Source organism: Oncorhynchus tshawytscha, linkage group LG10 (genome assembly GCF_018296145.1).
Source record: "Oncorhynchus tshawytscha isolate Ot180627B linkage group LG10, Otsh_v2.0, whole genome shotgun sequence".
Classification (NCBI taxonomy): domain Eukaryota; kingdom Metazoa; phylum Chordata; class Actinopteri; order Salmoniformes; family Salmonidae; genus Oncorhynchus; species Oncorhynchus tshawytscha.
This window is the reverse complement of record NC_056438.1, coordinates 74,625,102-74,648,843: the sequence shown is the minus strand read 5'-3', so window position 1 is coordinate 74,648,843 and position 23,742 is coordinate 74,625,102. Positions and strand designations below refer to the sequence as shown.

The 23,742-nt window shown below is 44.3% G+C and overlaps 2 protein-coding genes across 3 annotated transcripts in view; both read right to left on the bottom strand.

Annotated features, from left to right (window-relative positions):
- atp1a2a (ATPase Na+/K+ transporting subunit alpha 2a) overlaps nt 1-18,538 on the bottom strand; it is a 32,839-nt gene extending 14,301 nt beyond the window's left edge. The window contains exons 1-10 of the mRNA XM_042329055.1: nt 18,391-18,538; nt 17,003-17,083; nt 12,998-13,057; nt 11,681-11,884; nt 3,375-3,488; nt 2,633-2,767; nt 2,101-2,218; nt 1,692-1,960; nt 645-843; nt 172-281 (exon numbers count right to left, since the gene is read on the bottom strand). Of these exons, the coding sequence (XP_042184989.1) occupies nt 172-281; nt 645-843; nt 1,692-1,960; nt 2,101-2,218; nt 2,633-2,767; nt 3,375-3,488; nt 11,681-11,884; nt 12,998-13,057; nt 17,003-17,083; nt 18,391-18,402 (1,302 nt within the window). The 5' untranslated portion in view covers nt 18,403-18,538. The remainder of the gene's footprint in view (nt 1-171; nt 282-644; nt 844-1,691; nt 1,961-2,100; nt 2,219-2,632; nt 2,768-3,374; nt 3,489-11,680; nt 11,885-12,997; nt 13,058-17,002; nt 17,084-18,390) is intronic.
- A 2,994-nt stretch (nt 18,539-21,532) lies between these two features.
- The window catches only part of mpz (myelin protein zero), a 31,366-nt gene continuing 29,156 nt past the window's right edge, over nt 21,533-23,742 (bottom strand). The window contains exons 6-7 of one of the 2 annotated variants that reach the window (XR_006084376.1): nt 22,633-23,441; nt 21,533-22,392 (exon numbers count right to left, since the gene is read on the bottom strand). Coding sequence is in view for 1 of the 2 variants with exons in the window: in XM_042329054.1 (XP_042184988.1) it covers nt 23,439-23,441 (3 nt within the window). In the remaining variant the exon portion in view is untranslated. Of the gene's footprint in view, nt 23,442-23,742 lie in introns of both variants that reach the window. The other variant, XM_042329054.1, reaches the window with a different exon arrangement.

Sequence of the window (23,742 nt, the reverse complement as noted above, 5' to 3'; positions counted from 1 at the left end):
GTGAACTAAATAGGCGCCATTTTGGAATGCAGGCAGTGGGTGTGTCTAAATGATGTTTAGTCACATGGGTATAAGTGTAAAGTGGCCCTTCATGGAGTTGGATAGAGCGTGCCGTTGCTACAAAGCATGTTTTACGTGCCATCTAGCCAACTCTATGTGAACGTTCCCTACCTTCAGAATGGGGAGCTTTTCCTGCCCGGCTTTGAACTCAGCACGGTTACAGAGTCCAGCCACGCGGGACAGAGCATGCCATGTAGCCGAGCTCTTGTCAAAGGTAGCACCTGAGAAAGAGAACACATGAGAAGGATTAGACTTTACAGAGGGAGGGATTACTGTATCAATGTGACTGAACTAGGGTTGCAAAATTCTGGTTACTTTCCCCACATTCCCAGGTTTTCAAGAAATTCCCGGTTGAAGGATTCCCAGATTTCCTGTGTTTTTCATCCTGATTCTGGGAATCTTCCAACTGGGCTCTTTGCAACCCTAGACTTAGAGGGTTGATGCACTGTGTCATTGTGAATTAGCTCTATCAGTATCAGCATTCATATTATAATTCAGCTCATTTTTCAGAGCAGAGTAGTCCACTAATTCAATGTGTCTGGTTGAGTGTAGAAAAGACAGATGATGTCTGTGGGTGGTCTCACCAGACTGGTCCTCCGTAGTGTCGGCCTCATGGATCATGTTGTCGAACCACATGTGGGCCACGGTCATGCGGTTCTGGGTCAGGGTGCCTGTCTTGTCGGAACAGATGGTGGATGTAGAACCCAGGGTCTCCACAGCCTCCAGATTCTTGACCAGGCAGTTCTTCTTGGCCATACGCTTGGCAGTGAGGGTGAGACATACCTGAGGGGGGGGTAGATGGATGGATAGATGGATAGAGAGAGAGAGAGAGAGAGAGAGAGAGAGAGAGAGATGGATGGATGGATGGATGGATGGGATGGATGGATGGATGGATGGAGAGAGAGATGGATGGATGGATGGAGAGAGAGATGGATGGATAGAGAGAGAGATGAAAGGAGAGAGAAAGATGGATGGAGAGACAGATGGATGGAGAGAGAGATGATGGATGGATGGATGGAGAGACAGATGGATGGAGAGAGAGATGGATTGATAGAGAGAGAGATGAAAGGAGAGAGAAAGATGGATGGAGAGATGGATGATGGAGAGAGAGAGATGGATGGATGGATGGAGAGAGAGAGAGAGAGTTTGGGTTTGAATCTGGCCCACTGCTCTTAATGGCTCCACACAGTCTATGCAATGGATCCTCAACAGATCCGACGGAGCTTTGTTTGCGTAGTTCTCTACATAGTTCTATGTACTTTGTTTGCGTAGTTCTCTACGTAGTTCTATGTACTTTGTTTGCGTAGTTCTCTACGTAGTTCTATGTACTTTGTTTGCGTAGTTCTCTACGTAGTTCTATGTACTTTTGTGCAGCTGAATTGTTTTGCAACGTGACGCAAAAGGAGCTCCGTAGCGTAGATGGTGATATCCCACCTCTCTGTCCTATCCAATAAATAATACATACGTAAGGAGAAGAATTTCCTTATTAAAAAAAAATAATTTGGCCCATATAACAGTCGGACTCACAGTGACCGTCGCTTTGACAGACTAGCATCCTGTCCAGGGGTGTACAGGAGATGGGCTCCTGCACTATGGGTCATTCTGTCTCGGACATACAAGGCTTAACTCACAGTGACTGTGGCCAGCAGGCCCTCGGGGACGTTGGCGACGATGATGCCAATGAGGAAGATGACGGCCTCCAGCCAGGTGTACCCCAGGATGATGGCCAGGATGAAAAAGCTGACCCCCAGGAATACAGCCACGGCCGTGATCAGTTGAATGAAGTGTTCAATCTCCATATTGATGGGAGTCTGGCCCGTCTCCAGCCCAGAGGCCAGGGTGGCAATACGACCCATCACTGTGTGGTCTCCAGTCCCTACTACTACGCCATGGGCTGTACCTGAGGGAGGGAGTGATGGGGGGTCAGGTCTCCCTTGTAAACCAAGTCTTCTGACTTCAAGTCTTCTGACTTCCTATATAAATAAAGGTTAAATACAAAATAAATGAATAAAAAGACAGGAAAGGATTTGTCCTACTGACCCTCCACACAGTTGGTTGAGAAGAAGGCGATGTTTCGAGTCTCCAGGGGGTTCTCATGGGTGAACTCCGGTGTGCGTGTCTGAGGCTCTGATTCTCCAGTCAGAGAGGAGTTATCCACCTTCACACACAGACAGAAAAAAGTTATCGAGAGAGAGAGAAAGAGAGCAACTACATGATCCAGCCTTCTTGGACTCCCTCCCACCTCCTCCTCTCCTCTCCTCTCCTCTCCTCTCCTCTCCTCTCCTCTCCTCTCCTCTCCTCTCCTCTCCTCTCCTCTCCTCTCCTCTCCTCTCCTCTCCTCCTCCTCTCCTCTCCTCTCCTCCCCTCCTCTCCTCTCCTCTCCTCTCCCTCCCTCCCCTCCCTTCCCCTCTCCTCTCCTCCCCTCCCTCCCTCCCTCTCCTCTCCTCTCCTCTCCTCTCCTCTCCTCTCCTCTCCTCTCCTCTCCTCTCCTCTCCTCTCCTCTCCTCTCCTCTCCCCTCCTCTCCTCCTCCCCTCCCCTCTCCTCTCCTCTCCTCCCCTCTCCTCCCCTTACCTTGCAGCCCGCGGCTGAGACGACTCGGAGGTCGGCTGGGATCCTGTCTCCTCCTTTGATCTCCACCAGGTCTCCCCTCACCACTAGCTCTGCATTGATCGTCATCTTCTCTCCTTCCCTGATCACTAGGGCTTGCTGCCAGGGATGGAGTGATGGAGGGATGGAGGGATGGAGGGATGGGGGGATGGATGAGCGAGAGGAGGGATGAAAGAAAAAGACAAAGGGGAGGATGAACCAAGAGAATTAAACGTTTTTTGGCAAACATTCATTGGCAAATCCAAAGTTGGCTCAAATTATTAGCTGTGTTATGTTGAGTAAGCTTATTATGCTTATCAAGTCAGTGTAAGGCCCACTGGAGCCACTCAAAGGAAAGGAAACAGTCCTCTGTAGATCAGTTATTAGAGCTTGGTACTTACAACGGCAGCATAGCGGATTCAATTCCCAGGACCACCCATACATGAATTGTGTGCACGAGCAACTGTAAGTCGCTTTGGATAAAAATGTCTGCTAAATGGCATACATTGTTATTATATTATAGAAAATGAGTCTAAAACTAAGACTATACAAGTGATTTTAGCCTGTTACAGCCTTTACGAACTGTCGGCGTCCCAAATTGCACCCTACACCCTATATAGTGCATTACCTCTAAACAGCACCCTGGGCCCTGGTCAAAAGTAGTGCATTATAAAGGGAATAGGGTGCCATTTGGGAATCACACGTACACTGTGCAGTCTCAGCTCACCTGAGGAACCATGTTCTTGAAGGAGTCCATGATGCGTGAGCTCTTGGCCTCTTGGTAGTAGGAGAAACAGCCAGTTATGATGACCACAGCTGACAAGACCACACCCAGGTACAACTATTATGGGAAAGGGAGGGAGGGAAAGAGAGAGAGAGAGACACAGTGAGAGAGAGAGAGAGAGAGAGAGAGACAGAGAGAGACACACACAGTGAGAGAGAGACACAGTGAGAGAGAGAGAGAGAGAGAGAGAGAGAGAGAGAGACACAGTGAGAGAGAGAGAGACACAGTGAGAGAGAGAGACACACAGTGAGAGAGAGAGTGAAAGAGAGAGAGAGAGAGAGAGAGGGTGAGAGAGAGAGACAGTGAGAGAGAGAGCGAAAGAGAGAGAGACAGAGGGCGAGAGAGAGAGAGAGAGAGAGAGAGAGAGAGAGAGAGACACAGTGAGACAGAGGGAGAGAGAGACACAGTGTGTGTGTGAGAGAGAGAGAGAGAGAGAGAGAGAGAGAGAGAGAGAGACAGACAGAGGGCGAGAGAGACACAGTGGGAGAGAGAGAGAGAGAGAGAGAGACAGAGGGTGAGAGAGAGAGAGAGAGAGAGAGAGAGACAGAGGGCGAGAGAGACACAGTGGGAGAGAGAGAGAGAAAGACAGAGGGTGAGAGAGAGAGAGAGAGAGAGAGAGAGAGACAGAGGGCGAGAGAGACACAGTGAGAGAGAGAGAGAGAGAGAGAGAGAGAGAGAGAGAGAGAGACAGTGAGAGAGAGAGAGAGAGAGAGAGAAACATTTCACTTGCTTTGACAATGTAGCATGTTTCCCTTGCTAATAAAGCCCTTTGAATTGTATTTAATTGAAAGAGAGAGGGGGAGAGAGAGAGACAATTTGAGAAAGAGAGAGAGACAATTAGACCCAACCAAATCATTTGAAAATAAAAAGATAATTACTTGACACATTGGAAAGAATTAACAAAAAAAAGAGCAAACTAGAATGCTATTTGGCCCTAAACAGAGAGTACACAGTGGCAGAATACCTGACCAATGTGACTGACCCAAAATTAAGGAAAGCTTTGCCTATAGTACCGTACCAATCAAAAGTTTGGACACAGCTACTCATTAAAGGGTTTTTCTTTATTTTAGAATAGTAGTGATGACATCAAATCTATGACACACAAAACATATGGAACAATGAAGTAACCAAAAAAGTGTTAAACAAATCAAAATGTATTTTTTATTTTAGATTCTTCAAAGTAGCCATCCTTTGCCCTGATGACAGCTGGAGCTAGAGACATATCTGCACTCTGGATTGTGGTAAGACGACATCAACAAGAGAAAGAGCAGGAGCAGGAGAAGAACAGAGCACTAGAGGACAGGATCAGAGTGCTGGAGGACAGGGTAAGGGGGGTGGTGTGTTACAGAGAACAACTATTAGAGAGCTGGCCACACCCACAGAGAAGCCAGCAGAACAGCCCACCTCAGCCCCCAACCAAAGTCTTGACACTACAGTGGAACAGTCCACTCCAGACCCTGACCATGGCCTCGACATCACAGCAGGACAGACAAATGAAGAACCCCAACCCCTCTGAGCACCCCCTCCCCCCCGTCAGCCACCCTGATAGCCCTCCTGACAACCCCCCCACACCCACGGTGGACATACACAAGCCAGAGTGCACTCCTTATGGACTCAAACAGGAAATATATACAAGAAAATAAACTTTTTCCCAGTGTCTAAACTCTGGTGTCCAAACACACAGCGTGCCCTAGACCTTCTGTCTGAGGACCAACCACGGTCACCCAGCCACATAATAATACACACAGGCACAAACGACCTGAGAGCACAGCAGGAAAGCGTGGCCACAGCACTCAAGGGAGTGATTGAAAAATCTTCTCCTACCTTCCCCAATGCACAAGTGGTTATCTCCACCCTGCTACCATACAGCGGGTAAACACAAGTATTTCCCATGACTGTGCCTCAAAACCAAATGTTTTCCTGGCCCACCACCACCCTGGACTTGAACAGCTTTTTATGACCAGGTCCACCTCTACAAGGCAGTAGTGCCCACCTTCACCCGGACCCTAAAGGACATCACCCTCAACCGCAGCCCCAACACCTCACACAGGAGTAACAGATCAATAGACACCCCGCCCAGACCTGCGTGACCCCCCCCCCGGACCTACACATAGAGGACCCCCGCCGAGAGGACCTACATCCAGACCACAGCACCACCAGCCACATCCACACCCCCACTCCAACCAATGAACACCTCCCCAAGTCAACCATGCCCACGCCCCATTTAGGCCCCCTCAGATCAGACCTATGCCCCTCCTGCCCACCCCATGCCCCCCACACCCGCAAAGTGAGCCTCAACATGGAAGTCACATATAAGCCCAGGCTATGAGCGGGCAAACAGGCCCATCCCCCACATTTACACTAGCCCAAGCCAATGGCATGTACCAGATGCTCAGCAGACTCTGCTCACACTTACTGGTCTGAGAACAAACCACACGACTAACAACATTGGACACTTTATGGGACACAAAGCCTACACTATATCATCCTGAGCTGAGGTCATCTGCCTTTGACCTAAAGAGCAGGAACCTGGACACAGACATTGACATGCTACAAGAAACATGGTATAGAAGAGATGGACCCACTGGTTGCCCTCTAGGTTACAGAGAGCTGGTGGTCCGATTAATCAAACTACCAGGTGTGAAACAGGGAAGGGACACAGGGGGTATGCTCATTTGGTATAGAGCAGACCTAACTCACTCTATTACATTAATCAAAACAGGAACATTTAACATTTGGTTAGAAATTCAAAAGGAAATGATCTCAACAGAGAAAAATGTCATCCTGTGTGCTACCTACAATTATTCCCCCCCACTAGAATCCCTATACTTTAATGAAGACAGCTTCTCCACCCTGGAGGGGGAAATCAATCATTTCCAGGCCCAGGGACATGTACTAGTCTGTGGCGACCTAAATGCCAGAACTGGACAAGAACCTGACATCCTCAACACACAGGGGGACAAACACCTACCTGGAGGTAAAGCATTACCACCCCTATATGCCCCCCTAGGCACAACCATGACAACATAACTAACAAAAACGTGTCACAACTACTGCAGCTCTGTCGCACGCTGGGTATTTACATAGTTAATGGTAGGCTTCGAGAGGACTCCCACGGTAGGTACACTTATAACTCATCTCTTGGCAGTACTACTGTAGACTACTTTATCATTAACCTCAACCCAGGGTCTCTCAGAGTGTTCACAGTCAGCCCACTGACATCCCTATCAGATCACAGAAAAATCACAGTCTACTTGAGCAATACTCAATCATGAGGCATCAAATCAAAGGATCTGAATAACATTAAGAAATGCTATAGATGGAAGGAAAGTAGTGTGGAAACCTACCAAAAAAACAATTAGGCAACAACACATTAAATCCCTTAAAGACAACTTCCTGGACAAAACATTTCACTGTAATAGTGAAGGTGTAAACTTGGCAGTAGAAAATCTAAACAGTATATTTGACCTCTTAACTTCCCTGTCAAATCTAAACATTTCAAACAGAAATCCAAAGAAAATGAACAACAATGACAAATGGTTTGATGAAGAATGCAAAAACCTAAGAAAGAAATTGAGAAACCTGTCCAAGCAAAAATATAGAGAACCAGTAAACCTGAGTCTAAGCCTTCACTATGGTGAATCACTAAAACAATACAGAAATACACAACGGAAAAAGAAGGAACAGCATGTCAGAAAGCAGCTCAATGTAATTGAAGAGTCCATAGACTCGAACCACTTTTGGGAAAATTGGAAAACACTAAATAAACAACAGCACGAAGAATTATCTATCCAAAATGGAGATGTGTGGCTAAACCACTCCTCCAATCTTTTTGTCCCTATAACAAAGAACAAACAGCAAAAACATATACATGATCAAATGCAAATCTTAGAAACAACTATTGAAGACCACCAGAACCCACTGAATTCTCCAATTAAATTGAATGAACTACAGGACAAAATACAAAACCTCCAACTTTAAAAGGCCTGTGGTGTTGATGGTATCCTCAATGAAATTACAAAATATACAGACCACAAAATCCAAACCACAAAAGTGGAGATAAATTTGACCGCAATATATACTGTGGGATATGCGTCAACATCAACCTTGGGAAATTCCTCTGTATTATCATTAACAGCAGACTGGTACATTTACTCAGGGAAAACAATGTACTGAGCAAATGTCAAATTGGCTTTATAGCAAATTACCATACGACAGACCACATATTCACCCTGCACACCCTAATTGACAAACAAACAAACCAAAACAAAGGCAAAGTCTTCTCATGCTTTGTTGATTTCAAAAAAGCTTTTGACTCAATATGGCATGAGGGTCTGCTGTACAAATTGATGGAAAGTGATGTCGGGGGAACAACATACAACATTATAAAATCCATGTACACAAACAACAAGTGTGCGGTTAAAATTGGCAAAAAACATACACATTTCTTTCCACAGGCCCAGGGAGTGAGACAGAGATGCAGCTTAAGCTCCTCCCTTTTCAACATATATATATATATATCATCAAATTGGCAAAGGCACTAGAAAAGTCTGCAGCAACTGGCCTCACCCTACTAAAATCTGAATTCAAATGTCTACTGTTTGCTAATGATCTGGTTCTTCTGTCCCCAACCATGGAGGGCCTGCAGGAGCACCTAGATCTTCTGAACAGATTCTGTCAGACCTGGGCCCTGACAGTAAATCTCAGTAAGGATAAAATAATGGTGTTCCAAAAAAGGTCCCGTGGCCAGGACCACAAATATAAATTCCATCTAGACACCATTGCCCTAGAGCACACTAAAAACTATGCATGCCTCGGCCTAAACATCAGCACCACAGATAACTTCCACAAAGCTGTGAACGAGCTGAGAGACAAGGCAAAAAGGGCATTCTATGCCATCAAAAGGAACAAAAAAATTCTACATACCAATTAGGATCTGGCTAAAAATACTTGAATCAGTTATAGAACCCATTGCCCTTTATGGTTGTGAGGTCTGGGGTCCGCTCAACAACCAAGAATTCACAAAATATGACAAACACCAAATTGAAACTCTGCATGCAGAATTCTGCAAAAATATCCTCAGTGTACAACGTAGAACACCAAATAATGCATAAAGAACAGAATTAGGGCGATACCCACTAATGATCAAAATCCAGAAAAGAGACGTTAAATTCTTCAACCATCTAAAAGGAAGCAATTCCCAAACAAAGCCATCACCTACAGAGAGATGAACCTGGAGAAGAGTCCCCTAAGTAAGCTGGACCTAATGCTGTTCACAAACACAATCAGACACCACAGAGCCCCAGGACAGCAACACAATTACACTCAACCAAATCATCAGAAAGCAAAAAGACAATTACTTGGCACATTGGAAAGAATTGACTTAAAAACAGAGCAAACTGTAATGCTATTTGTCCCTAAACCGAGAGTACACAGTGAATAATACCTGACCACTGTGACAGACCCAAACTTAAGGAAAGCTTTGACTATGTACAGACTCAGTGAGTATAGCCTTGCTATTGAGAAAGGTCACCATAGACAGACCTGGCTCTCAAGAGAAGACAGGCTATATGCACACTGCCCACAACATTAGGTGGAAACTGAACTGCACTTCCTAACCTCCTGCCAAATGTATGACCATTTTAGAGACACATATTTCCCTCAGATTACACAGACCCACAAAGAATTCGAAAACAAACCCAATTTTGATAAACTCCCATATCTACTGGGTGAAATACCACAGTGTGCCATCACAGCAGCTAGATTTGTGACCTGTTGCCACAAGAAAAGGTCAACCAGTGAAGAACAAACACCATTGTAAGTACAACATATATTTATGTTTATTTATTTTCCCTTTTGTACTTCAACTATTTGCACATCGTTACAATACTGTATTTAGACATAATATGACATGTGAAATGTCTTTATTCTTTTGGAACTTTTGTGAGTGTAATGTTTACTGTTCATTTTTATTGTTTATTTCACTTTTTATATGATCTACTTCACTTGCTTTGGCAATGTTAACATGTGTGTTTCCCAGGCCAATAAAGCCCTTAAATTTAATTTAAATTTAATTGAAGTGAGAGAGGGGGGGGTAGAGAAAGAGAGATGGGAGGTAAAGAGAGAGAGAAAGGGGGAGGTAGAGAGGGGGTGAGGTACAGAGAGAGAAGGGATGTAGAGACAGAGAACAGAAGCAGACAAAGATTATTATCTTCTAAGTAGTATATTTGTTATATTATATACACAGAGGGACAGAGTTAATTACAGACACCTGTAATAATCTGAAGTACCCCAAAATACCACTAGATGTCATCTGATAAAATAACAAATAAAAACGTGAAAGTTACCAAAATTCTGGTAGTTTACTGGTAAACGTCAAAAGATTCTAGTAATATAGTTTACAACCCTAATTCAAAGCGATTTACAGTCATGTGTGCAACATTTTTTTAAATGTATAGGTTACTGTCTTTGCACTACACAGTATATGACATAATAACAACATATTAGTCTGTGAAGTGAAGTTGATGTTGATGATGTTCGTCGTAATGATGAGACCAATAATGATACCAATGATGAGACCAATGATGAGACCAAGGTGAGACCAATGATGAGACCAAGGTGAGACCAATGATGAGACCAAGGTGAGACCAATGATGAGACCAGGGTGAGACCAATGATGAGACCAAGGTGAGACCAATGATGAGACCAAAGACCAATGATGAGACCAAACCAATGATGAGACCAAGGTGAGACCAATGATGAGACCAAGGTGAGACCAATGATGAGACCAATGATGAGACCAAGGTGAGACCAATGATGAGACCAAGGTGAGACCAAGGTGAGACCAATGATGAGACCAATGATGAGACCAAGGTGAGACCAATGATGAGACCAGGGTGAGACCAATGATGAGACCAAGGTGAGACCAAGGTGAGACCAATGATGAGACCAAGGTGAGACCAATGATGAGACCAAGGTGAGACCAATGATGAGACCAAGGTGAGACCAATGATGAGACCAAGGTGAGACCAATGATGAGACCAATGATGAGACCAATGATGACCACCCCAACCAACAAAGAGAATAAACATCTTTTTATGGTCAGGGCATGACATGATGACGATGATTGTTTGTAGTATATGCAGCATGTAGTACGTTTGCAGTTAGGTGTGCACTGATTACAATAGACAGTGTTCGCTAATAACTGTACTGTGATTATATAGCCTGAGTGCCAGTCTGTGACTATATAGCCTGAGTGCCAGTCTGTGACTATATAGCCTGAGTGCCAGTCTGTGACTATATAGCCTGAGTGCCAGTCTGTGACTATATAGCCTGAGTGCCAGTCTGTGACTATATAGCCTGAGTGCCAGTCTGTGACTATATAGCCTGAGTGCCAGTCTGTGACTATATAGCCTGAGTGCCCATCTGTGACTATATAGCCTGAGTGCCCGTCTGTGACTATATAGCCTGAGTGCCAGTCTGTGACTATATAGCCTGAGTGCCAGTCTTTGACTATATAGCCTGAGTGCCCATCTGTGACTATAGAGCCTGAGTGCCAGTCTGTGACTATATAGCCTGAGTGCCAGTCTGTGACTATATAGCCTGAGTGCCAGTCTTTGACTATATAGCCTGAGTGCCAGTCTGTGACTATATAGCCTGAGTGCCAGTCTTTGACTATATAGCCTGAGTGCCAGTCTGTGACTATATAGCCTGAGCGCCAGTCTGTGACTATATAGCCTGAGTGCCAGTCTGTTTGTGCAATATCATACCATCTCCTTGGGTAGCCTAGTGGTTAGAGCATTGGACTAGTAACTGGAAGGTTGTAAGTTCAAACCCCCGAGCTGACAAGGTACAAATCTGTCTTTCTGCCCCAACAGGCAGTTAACCCACTGTTCCTAGGCCTTCATTGAAAATAAGAATTTGTTCTTAACTGACTTGCCTGGTTAAATAATGGTAAAAAAAATATTTTAAAAACTCAGTCCCATTACAAAAGGCCAGTTCACACACAGATCTGGGACTCAGGCTAGTAACTGACAAATGTAACATGAACATATAACGTACCATAGTCTGGCTGATAGACCATGTAAGATGCAAAGAAGGGTTGTAGTGTATAGACTGCTATACTGTAGGGAATCTGGAGTGATTGATAGCCACCGAATGGGATCAAAGGACCATGGCTGTGCAAAGGACTGGAGTGTTGTGGTGTAGTGAACAGATGTTATGTTGTCGAGCCTTGTGGTGGTTCTTACGTTGTCATTGGCTGGCTCGTCCTCTGTGGCCACCTGGATACTGTAGGCCAGGAAGCAGAGGATGGCACCGATCCAGAGGAGCAAGGAGAAACCCCCGAACAGCTGACGGCAGAACTTCACCCACTCTGGGGTGGTGGGAGGAGGAGTCAACACGTTGGGCCCCTCCCTGGCCAGCACCTCCAGAGCCTTGGCATTGGTCAGACCCTGGAACACAAGTACCGTCCGTCAAGGAATAAGTCAATAGACACACCATCACTATGGAGACGGTACAATTCACAACAACAGAATCACTACGGAGACGGTACAGTTCACAACAACAGAATCACTATGGAGACGGTACAATTCACAACAACAGAATCACTATGGAGATGGTACAATTCACAACAACAGAATCACTACGGAGACGGTACAGTTCACAACAACAGAATCACTACGGAGACGGTACAGTTCACAACAACAGAATCACTATGGAGACGGTACAATTCACAACAACAGAATCACTATGGAGATGGTACAATTCACAACAACAGAATCACTATGGAGACGGTACAATTCACAACAACAGAATCACTACGGAGACGGTACAATTCACAACAACAGAATCACTACGGAGACGGTACAGTTCACAACAACAGAATCACTATGGAGACGGTACAGTTCACAACAGCAGAATCACTATGGAGACGGTACAGTTCACAACAGCAGAATCAGCTTTTTAATTTGTAGTTGCCCTTTGTGATAGAAGCACCACATTTCACATCACAACTATGACATGTCTAAAGAAGTATTTTTGACTATAGTGCCATCATTGATTTTGTCTCTGGCGTCCATTTCCAATATGGCCACTGAACAACATTGTGGTTCTGTGTGAGATAAGGTCAGTAGGATTAAAGATGGGATATACAGACCTCTGTTACTTCACTGATATTCACTATAATACCACTGAACACAACTAATAAAGATCCCTTGGCTGCGTTCACATGTGGGACAGGGATGAGAACCCTGTGGACTCAATTTGGACCACCATGGACCAAAGTAACAGTTGTGTGTGTGTGTAGCGAGGACAGATGTGGAGATTAGATCAGGCCTGGGAGACTAGTGTTATTAAATAGCAGAGCAGAAGGAAGAGAAAGCAGCTCTGTGTGTGTGTGTGTGTGTGTGTGTGTGTGTGTGTGTGTGTGTGTGTGTGTGTGTGTGTGTGTGTGTGTGTGTGTGTGTGTGTGTGAGAGAGAGAGAGAGAGAGAGTGTGTGTGTGTGTGTGTGTGCGTGCGTGCGTGCGTGTACGTGCGTGCGTGCGTGTACGTGCGTGCTTGTTACCCGAGCCAGGTCGACTCCGTAGCGTCTTCCCAGATCGTCCAATGATATCTTGTGATCATCCTGTGAAAGAACAGCAGAATAATCTGACTTCCTCAAATGTACTGTCACAGCCAGGTCACTATTCAAAGTTAAACTTAGCACAATCACGTTTTGACACACGTGACAGCGAGATGGCACCCCTATTCCCTGTTAGGTGCTAGTCTGGTCCCTTATCTATTTGGTGCTAGTCTGGTCCCTTATCTGTTAGGTGCTGGTCTGGTCCCTTATCTATTTGGTGCTAGTCTGGTCCCTTATCTGTTAGGTGCTAGTCTGGTCCCTTATCTATTAGGTGCTAGTCTGGTCCCTTATCTGTTAGGTGCTGGTCTGGTCCCTTATCAGTTAGGTGCTAGTCTGGTCCCTTATCTGTTAGGTGCTGGTCTGGTCCCAGTTATCAGTTAGGTGCTAGTCTGGTCCCTTATCTGTTAGGTGGTCCCTTATCTGTCTGTCTGGTCCCTTATCTATTTGGTGCTAGTCTGGTCCCTTATCAGTTAGGTGCTAGTCTGGTCCCTGTCCCTATCTGTTAGGTGCTAGTGCTGGTGCCCTGTTAGGTGCTGTCTGGTCCCTTATCTGTTAGGTGCTAGTCTGGTCCCTTATCTATTTGGTGCTAGTCTGGTCCCTTATCAGTTAGGTGCTAGTCTGGTCCCTTAGTCTGGTCCCTTTTGGTGCTATCTGGTCCCTATCAGTTAGGTGCTGGTCTGGTCCCTTATCAGTGCTATCAGGTGCTAGTCTGGTCCCTTATCAGTTTGGTGCTAGTCTGGTCCCTTATCTGTTAGGTGCTGGTCTGGTCCCTTATCAGTTAGGTGCTAGTCTGGTCCCTTATCAGTTTGGTGCTAGTCTGGTCCCTTATCTTATCAGTTAGGTGCTAGTCTGGTCCCTTATCTGTTAGGTGCTAGTCTGGTCCCTTATCTATTTGGTGCTAGTCTGGTCCCTTATCAGTTAGGTGCTAGTCTGGTCCCTTATCTGTTAGGTGCTGGTCTGGTCCCTTATCAGTTAGGTGCTAGTCTGGTCCCTTATCAGTTTGGTGCTAGTCTGGTCCCTTATCAGTTTGGTGCTAGTCTGGTCCCTTATCAGTAAGGTGCTAGTCTGGTCCCTTATCTGTTAGGTGCTTATCTGTTAGGTGCTAGTCTGGTCCCTTATCTATTTGGTGCTAGTCTGGTCCCTTATCAGTTAGGTGCTAGTCTGGTCCCTTATCTGTTAGGTGCTGGTCTGGTCCCTTATCAGTTAGGTGCTAGTCTGGTCCCTTATCAGTTTGGTGCTAGTCTGGTCCCTTATCAGTTTGGTGCTAGTCTGGTCCCTTATCTGTTTGTGCTAGTCTGGTCCCTTATCAGTTAGGTTCTAGTCTGGTCCCTTATCAGTTAGGTTCTAGTCTGGTCCCTCTAAACTGTCAAAGACTAGAACCACGCTAGTCATAGACTGTTCTCTCTGCTACCGCACAGCAAGCTGTACCGGAGCGCCAAGTCTAGGTCCAAGTGGCTTCTAAACAGCTTCTACCCCCAGGCCATAAGACTCCTGAACATCTAGTCAAATGGCTACTCAGACTGCTGCTCTTTAATTATTTGTTCCTTTTATTTCTTATTCTTTTAGGTATTTTTCTTAAAACGGCATTGTTGGTTACGGGCTTGTAAGTAATCATTTCACTGTAAGGTCTACAATTTCGGCATTTGTGACAAAATTGATTAAATAGATTTTTTGTTCACCCATCTACATACACACAATGCCCCATAATGACAAAGTGAAAGCATAAGTATTCACACCCCTGAGTCAATACATGTTAGAATCACCTTTGGCAGCGATTACATAGATCTTGTCATAGATTTTCAAGCCGATTTAAGTCAAAACTGTAACTAGGCCACTCAGGAACATTCAATGTCGTCTTGGTAAGTAACTACAGTATATATTTGGCCATGTGTTTTAGGTTATTGTCCTGCTGAAAGATGAATTTGTCTCCCAGTGTCTGGTGGAAAGCAGACTGAACCAGGTTTTCTTCTAGGATTTTGTCTATGCTTAGCTATATTCTGTTTCTTTTTATTTAGAAAAATGGGGCGACGCAAAATTGGCCTAGCGTCGTCCGGGTTAGGGAGGGTTTGGCTGTTAGGGATATCCTGTCTCATCGCGCATCAGTCGACTCCAGGTCGCCAGGTGCACAGTGTTCCCTCCGACACATTGATGCGGCTGGCTTCCGGGTTGGATGCACGCTGTGTTAAGAAGCAGTGCGGCTTGGTTGGGTTGTGTTGTGTTGTGTTTCGGAGGACGCATGGCTTTGTCTCTCCCGAGCCCGTACGGGAGTTGTAGCGATGAGACAAGATAGTAACTACTAACAATTGGATACCACGAAATTGGGGAGAAAAGGGGGTCAAATTCAACAACAAAAAAACTCCCTAGTCCTTGCCGCTGACAAGCATACCCATAACATGGTGCAGCCAACACCATGCTTGACAACATAAAGAGTGGTACTCAGTGATGTGTTGTGTTTTCCCCAAACATAATGCTTTGTATTCAGTACATAATGTTATTTCCAGTTTTACTTTAGTGCCGTGTTGCAAACAGGATGCAAGTTTTGGGATATTTTGTATTCTGTACAGGCTTCTTTCTTTTCACTCTGTCATTTAGGTTCGTATTGAGGAGTAACTACAATGTTGTTGATCCATCCTCAGTTTTCTCCTATCACAGCCAATAAACTCTGTCATTTAGGTTCGTATTGAGGAGTAACTACAATGTTGTTGATCCATCCTCAGTTTTCTCCTATCACAGCCAATAAACTCTGTAACTGTTTTAAAGACACCATTGGCCTCATGGTGAAATCCCTGAGCGGTTTCTTTCCTCTCTGGCAACTGAGTTAGGAAGGATGCCTGTATTGTTGTAGTGACTGGGTATATTGATACACCATCCTGTGTATAATTAATAACTTCACCAAGCTCAGAGGGATATTCAATGTCTGCTTCTTTATCTTTTTACTAATCTACCAATAGGTGCCCTTCTTTATGAGGTGTTGGAAAACCTCCCTGGTCATTGTGGTTGAATTTGTGTTTGAAATTCACTGCTTGACTGAGGGACCTTACAGAAAATTGTTATGTGTGGGGTACAGATATTATGTAGTCATTCAATAATCATGTTAAACACTATTATTGCACACAGAGTGAGTCCAAGCAACTTATATTACTTTTTAAGCAAATGTATACTCCTGAATGTATTTAGGCTTGCCATAACAAAGGGGTTGAATACTTATTTACTCAAGACATTTCAGCTTTTCCATTTTTAATTCAATTGTACAAATTTCTAAAAATATAATTCCACTTTGGCATTATGGGGTATTGTGTGTAGGCCAGTGACAAAACAAAATCTCAATGGAATCCATTTTGAATTCAGGCTGTAACACAACAAAATGTGGAATAAGTCAAGGGGTGGGAACACTTTCTCCAAAAGGCTCTGGGTGCCATTACTTTCTGAAGGCCCTGTAGGTAACAGGGTGCCATTACTTTCTGAAGGCCCTGTAGGTAACAGGGTGCCATTACTTTCTGAAGGCCCTGTAGGTAACAGGGTGCCATTACTTTCTGAAGGCCCTGTAGGTAACAGGGTGCCATTACTTTCTGAAGGCCCTGTAGGTAACAGGGTGCCATTACTTTCTGAAGGCTCTGTAGGTAACAGGGTGCCATTACTTTCTGAAGGCCCTGTAGGTAACAGGGTGCCATTACTTTCTGAAGGCCCTGTAGGTAACAGGGTGCCATTACTTTCTGAAGGCCCTGTAGGTAACAGGGTGCCATTACTTTCTGAAGGCCCTGTAGGTAACAGGGTGCCATTACTTTCTGAAGGCCCTGTAGGTAACAGGGTGCCATTACTTTCTGAAGGCCCTGTAGGTAACAGGGTGCCATTACTTTCTGAAGGCCCTGTAGGTGACAGGGTGCCATTACTTTCTGAAGGCAATGTAGGTGACAGGGTGCCATTTAAGACTCAGACTGTTACTCTCACCATGGACACCTCCTTCTTGAGCTCATCCAGTTCCTGCTCCTTCTTCTTCTTCTTCTTTCCGTCTCCATATTCAGCACCACTCTGAGGAATGATTATCACATTAAACTCAAGCACTTAACTCAAACCTCCCACATGCTGACCGTCTGTGTGTGTGTGTGTGTGTGTGTGTGTTTGAGTGTGTGTGAGTGTGAGTGTTTGAGTGTGAGTGTGTGTGTGTGTGTGTGTGTGTGTGTGTGTGTGTGTGTGTGTGTGTGTGTGTGTGTGTGTGTGTGTGTGTGTGTGTGTGTGTGTGTGTGTGTGTGTGTGTGTGTGTGTGTGTGTGTGTGTGTGTGTGTGTGTGAGAGAGAGAGAGAGAGTGTGTGAGTGTGTGTGAGTGTGTATGTGTATGTGTGTGAGAGTGTGTGTGCGTGTGTGTGCGTGTGCGTGTGTGTGTGCGTGTGTGTGTGTGAGTGTGTATGTGTGTGAGAGTGTGTGTGCGTGTGTGTGTGTGTTGCTCAGATTGTAACAGTCACTGATGAAGAATGCAGCATCGTGGATATCATCTGCTGATGTCACTCTTTCGTTTCCCAGCAGCACGTGTGAATGAGTGAAAGAGCGACAGAGAGGATGAACATGTGAGAGAGAGACACACATTGAAAAAGCAAATCAAAAAGGCTTTTAGAGAGTAGCGAGCTGTTGGAGTGCAGGAAATGTCTCCCACAGCAATTTCCCCAATTTTCTCTTCTCTATGATACTGTATAACAAGACACCTGCTAACAACAAATGTCAGCTAGAATTGAAGAAGTTATACAATTGAAAATCTGTAATATGTGTCAATAGAAATATTTATAATATATTGATGATTCCAGTTATCTATAATCCTACTATCCAGTGTGCTTACAATGTGCCTCAACACTGTGGCATAACCAGCATCATTGCAGACACTATTAGAAAAAAACTGCCTTAGGTTTTCCATCATGCCCCTTACTTTATATATGTGAAATGACTAGCTAACTTTCCCAAAATCCCCAGGTTTTTGAGTTTGGAATATTTCTGGCATCAGCAGGAAATACGGAATCCTCTACTGGCATTTTACAACCCTAGACATGACTGGCTGGTGTTAGACAATAGGTTGACCCAACCATATAGTCATGTGATGGACTGCATGTGTGTTGTTTGTGTGTGTGTGCATATATATATATGTGTGTATACATTAAGCAGAGTTAGGGTCAATTCCTTTTCATTTCAGGAAATTCAGGAAGTTAAACTGAAATTCAAATATTCATCAATGTTTTGGAATGCTTTGAGTTGACTTTGTAAATGTAAATAGAATTGAGTCCAGCTCTGGTTTAAAGGATAGCAGAATACCCCTCTGTATATGCATGAATAAGTAAGTTAAGAGAACTTACCCCTTTCCCCATGCTTGCAGCGTTTCAACTCTAGGTTGAAATGTGAAGGACAGACAGACAGTCCTGACAGACAGACAGACAGTCCTGATCTTTAACACATGGAAAAGACACGGGTGGCTTTTTTTGGGACTGGGACTGACACCCACTCCATCCCCCCTACCCTTGCCCCCTGTCAGGGTAACCTGAACCTTCCCAGCACCCCTCCCCCGGCCCCTGGGTACACAGAGGGGGCTATGTGCTGGAACCTGCACCTGTTGTTTTCCCTGCCCCCTGTGTGAGGAACCACCCTCAATAGAGCACTGTTAGGCTAGCCCCTCTCTCACCACTACAAACACTAACAACAACAATACAAACAACAACAAACAAACCAAAACACTATATCAACCTCATGCGTACCATTAAATAACAACCCTATTTTACACAGACTAAATAAACTGGGCACGGACCAGGTCTAAGGACCACTGTATACAATCTTACTCACATTTACCAAAGAACCAAAGTCACAACCAAACCCAAGTGATTCATCTCGGATCAGCAGATCAGCAGTTTGTCTCTTGTGATGTCAGTCACTGACAGTAACTCAATTAGCCCTTGTCAGCTACCATTTTTTAGATTGGTAAATTAGTCTGTAGTAATCATGGCCGAATTACTGACCGGGGAACCTCCATTTATTTTGTTAATCCCTCTCACTCAGATACCATATAAAAAAAACTGCAAATATTTCTCTCCATCCTATGGCCATATGTGTAGCGCTGCAGGAAATTAGTCTAGCAGTTAGAGTGTTAGACCAGTAACCGAAAGGTCACTGGTTCGAATACCCGAGCCGACAAGGTAAAAAAATCTGTTGGTGCCCTTGAGCAAGGCACTTAACCCTAATTTGCTTCAGGGCCTCTGTACTACTATGGCTAACCCTGTAAAACAACAGATTTTACTGCACCTGTCCGGTTTACGTGACAAAAACAAAACATTTTACGCCCTTGGATAGCCTAACAAGCATTCAGAACTACACTAACCACCTTGCATAGCCTATCAAGCATTCAGAACAAAAGCTCAGGGTAAGGATCTTGAAAGAGAAAGCTGAGGCCCTATCTTTACTGATACATACAGTGGAAGAAAAATCCAGAAATCACATTGTAGGATTTTTAATGAATTTATTTGCAAATTATGGTGGAAAATAAGTATTTGGTCAATAACAAAAGTTTATCTCAATACTTTGTTATATACCCTTTGTTGGCAATGACAGAGGTCAAACATTTTCTGTAAGTCTTCACATGGTTTTCACACACTGTTGCTGGTATTTTGGCCCATTCCTCCATGCAGATCTCCTCTAGAGCAGTGATGTTTTGGGCCTGTTGCTGGGCAACACGGACTTTCAACTCCCTCCAAAGATTTTCTATGGGGTTGAGATCTGGAGACTGGCTGGGCCACTCCAGGACCTTGAAATGCTTCTTACGAAGCCACTCCTTCGTTGCCCGGGCATTGTGTTTGGGATCATTGTCATGCTGAAAGACCCAGCCACGTTTCATCTTCAATGCCCTTGCTGATGGAAGGAGGTTTTCACTCAAAATCTCACGATATATGGCCCCATTCATTCTTTCCTTTACACGGATCAGTCGTCCTGGTCCTTTTGCAGAAAAACAGCCCCAAAGCATGATGTTTCCACCCCCATGATTCACAGTAGGTATGGTGTTCTTTGGATGCAACTCAGCATTCTTTGTCCTCCAAACACGACGAGTTGAGTTTTTACCAAAAGGTTCTATTTTGGTTTCATCTGACCATATGTCATTCCCCAATCTTCTTCTGGATCATCCAAATGCTCTCTAGCAAACTTCAGACAGGGCTGGACATGGACTGCCTTAAGCAGGGGGACACGTCTGGCACTGCAGGATTTGAGTCCCTGGCGGCGTAGTGTGTAACTGATGGTAGGCTTTGTTACTTTGGTCCCAGTTCTCTGCAGGTCATTCACTAGGTCCCCCCTTGTGGTTCTGGGATTTTTGCTCACCGTTCTTGTGATCATTTTGACCCCACGGGGTGAGATCTTGCGTGGAGCCCCTGATCGAGGGAGATTATCAGTGGTCTTGTATGTCTTCCATTTCCTAATAATTGCTCCCACAGTTGATTTCTTCAAACCAAGCTGCTTACCTATTGCAGATTCAGTCTTCCCAGCCTGGTGCAGGTCTACAATTTTGTTTCTGGTGTCGTTTGACAGCTCTTTGGTCTTGGCCATAGTGGAGTTTGGAGTGTGACTGTTTGAGGTTGTGGACATGTGTCTTTTATACATGTGTCTTTTCATTTTGTCTGTCATAGTTGAAGTGTACCTATGATGAAAATTACAGGCCTCTCTCATCTTTTTAAGTGGGAGAACTTGCACAATTGGAGGCTGACTAAATACTTTTTTGCCCCACTGTATGGACTTTGGTTTGACTTAACACACAAGATAAGTCTCTCTCGCCAAAGTATCTTCATCCCAGCAACCACCTTTTTTCCAATCACATTACCACGGGCAACATCTGAAGTTTACCTCCCTTGTCCTCCCCATAATCTCCCCCTCACTGTGTCAGTGCCTCCTGTAGCCCCATGCAGTTTACCAACACCTGAAATGAAAAAGGATTTATTTTCCACACCTGGAAAACATGCACAAAAAAAAGATAAACACACAGAATCCCCCTCCATGTACAAGGGTAGAAATGTGTGTGCAAACAGTTTGCTCCACCTCATGACAACATGTGTAGAATTGCAGGAAATTAGTTATAAAACTGCACATTTTTCTCCCTCCTCATGGCAAAATTTGTCGAATTGCAGTAAATTTGCTTAAAAACCGCAACATTTTCTCCACTCCCCATGGCAAAATATTCAGAATAGAATTACCTGTAAAACTAGGAATGTTTCACTCTGGTGTCAAGATAGGGGCCCCTAAAATGTTTTGCTCGCAAGGTGGGGGGGGCCAACAACATGTCACCCATCATGAGGGGGCCTCCAAAAAGTCTAAAGTCTAAAGTCTGATTGCATGTCTGGGTATGCAGACCCGGGAGCCACTGCGGCCCCCTCATGATGCGCTCAGATTGTTTGTGGCCCCATACCTCGATCCCTGAAATAAATGATCCAATGGCTTATCAGAACATATTTGACTCAAACAGACATGGAGAATAGACATTTTTAATTTGAGTTTATTTTATTCTTCTTATACAACCGAGATGCGTTTGATGCTTTAATTTTTATTTACCTTCCTGTTACAACCCATTTTACATGACTGTAGAATTTATATTACTAGTACACTTCAATTATAAGCATAAAAAAAAACAATAAAATGTAAGACGCTTAAAATTTCTAAGAAAGGAATGTTATCTAACAACATAAACTAATGCAGTACACAACAAACTATACATCCAACAAAACAGTGTGAAGACATTTTAATGCAGTTTGTAGTTTTGTATCAGGAGTCTGTGTGGCCGTACTGAAAGAGGAATGAAAGAAACATTCAAACTACTCACATCTGATGATGGATAGTTGGTTAAACAGCATTGAGGTAAACAGAGATATCTAGTTCCTGTTGCCTTAATGAACCGTGGTGTGCGTCACACTAGCTCACTCCCTATGACCACAGCTAAAAGAACAGAGCGCATTCAGAACTACACTAACCACCATGCATATCCTAACAAACATTCAGAACTACACTAACCACCATGCATACCCTAACAATCATTCAGAACTACACTAACCACCATGCATATCCTAACAAACATTCAGAACTACACTAACCACCATGCATATCCTAACAATCATTCAGAACTACACTAACCACCATGCATATCCTAACAAACATTCAGAACTACACTAACCACCATGCATACCCTAACAAACATTCAGAACTACACTAACCACCATGCATGCCCTAACAAACATTCAGAACTACACTAACCACCATGCATGCCCTAACAAACATTCAGACCTACCCTAACCACCATGCATAGCCTATCAAGCGTTCAGAACTACACTAACCACCTTGCATACCCTAACAATCATTCAGAACTACACTAACCACCATGCATACCCTAACAAACATTCAGAACTACACTAACCACCATGCATGCCCTAACAAACATTCAGACCTACACTAACCACCATGCATAGCCTATCAAGCGTTCAGACCTACACTAACCACCATGCATAGCCTATCAAGCGTTCAGAACTACACTAACCACCATGCATAGCCTATCAAGCGTTCAGAACTACACTAACCACCTTGCATAGCCTAACAATCCTTCAGAACAGAAGCTCAGGGTAAGGATCTTGAAAGAGAAAGCTGAGGCCCTATCTTTACTGATACATATGGACTTTGGTTTGACTTAACACACAAGATAAGTCTCTCTCGCCAAAAGTATCTTCATCCCAGCAACCACCTTTTTTTCCAATCACATTACCACGGGCAACATCTGAAGTTTACCTCCCTTGTCCTCCCCATAATCTCCCCCTCACTGTGTCAGTGCCTCCTGTAGCCCCATGCAGTTTACCAACACCTGAAATGAAAAATGACTTTATTTTCCACACCTGGAAAACATGCACCAAAAGAAATGAACAGCCACACAGAATCCCCCTCCAGATACAAGGGCAGAAATGTGATTAAATGTCATAAGAAGATCTATCACATGTCTGCCTCTCTCAAACAAAACATGGTCTCCATGTGTTTTTGTGCACATGTAAGGTAAAATGTAATGTATAACTATTTACTTTAGGGTGACATACATATACACGGTTTTTCCCCTCATCTTTTGTTTGACATGACAGTCTGACTAGACACATAGACACATAAAACACACACTTTTGCCACCGTCAGAGAGCTATAGCTAAATTGAAGTCTTCAATGAGAACTAAAGAGGATGATTCTGCACAGTTTCCATCCCTGGCCAATAGTTGGGCAGAAGACAGCGACGTGGCATTCCAACCAGCAGAAATGGTGGGTGAATGAACGTGCAGGGGTGTGGTGGTATTGGTGGGGGAGTGAGAGGGGTGTTGGTGATCAGGGGGGTGGAGAAGAGGAGAGGTGTCCATCACTGAGTTTGAAAAAGAGAGAAGAGGAGGAAGAAGAAGAAGAAAAATAAAGAATTGCTAAGTTTGTTTGAGATGGGTCTGCCTTTGTCTGATACAGTCTGTATCTATACAGATAGAAGAGGTCTGATACAGTCTATATCTATACAGATAGAAGAGGTCTGATACAGTCTGTATCTATACAGATAGAATAGATCTGATACAGTCTGTATCTATACAGATAGAAGAGGCTTAAGTATAGAGTGGAGAGTGGATTGGGTAATCTATGAGGGAACATAGTTTAGTGTCACTAAAGGATAGAGAGAG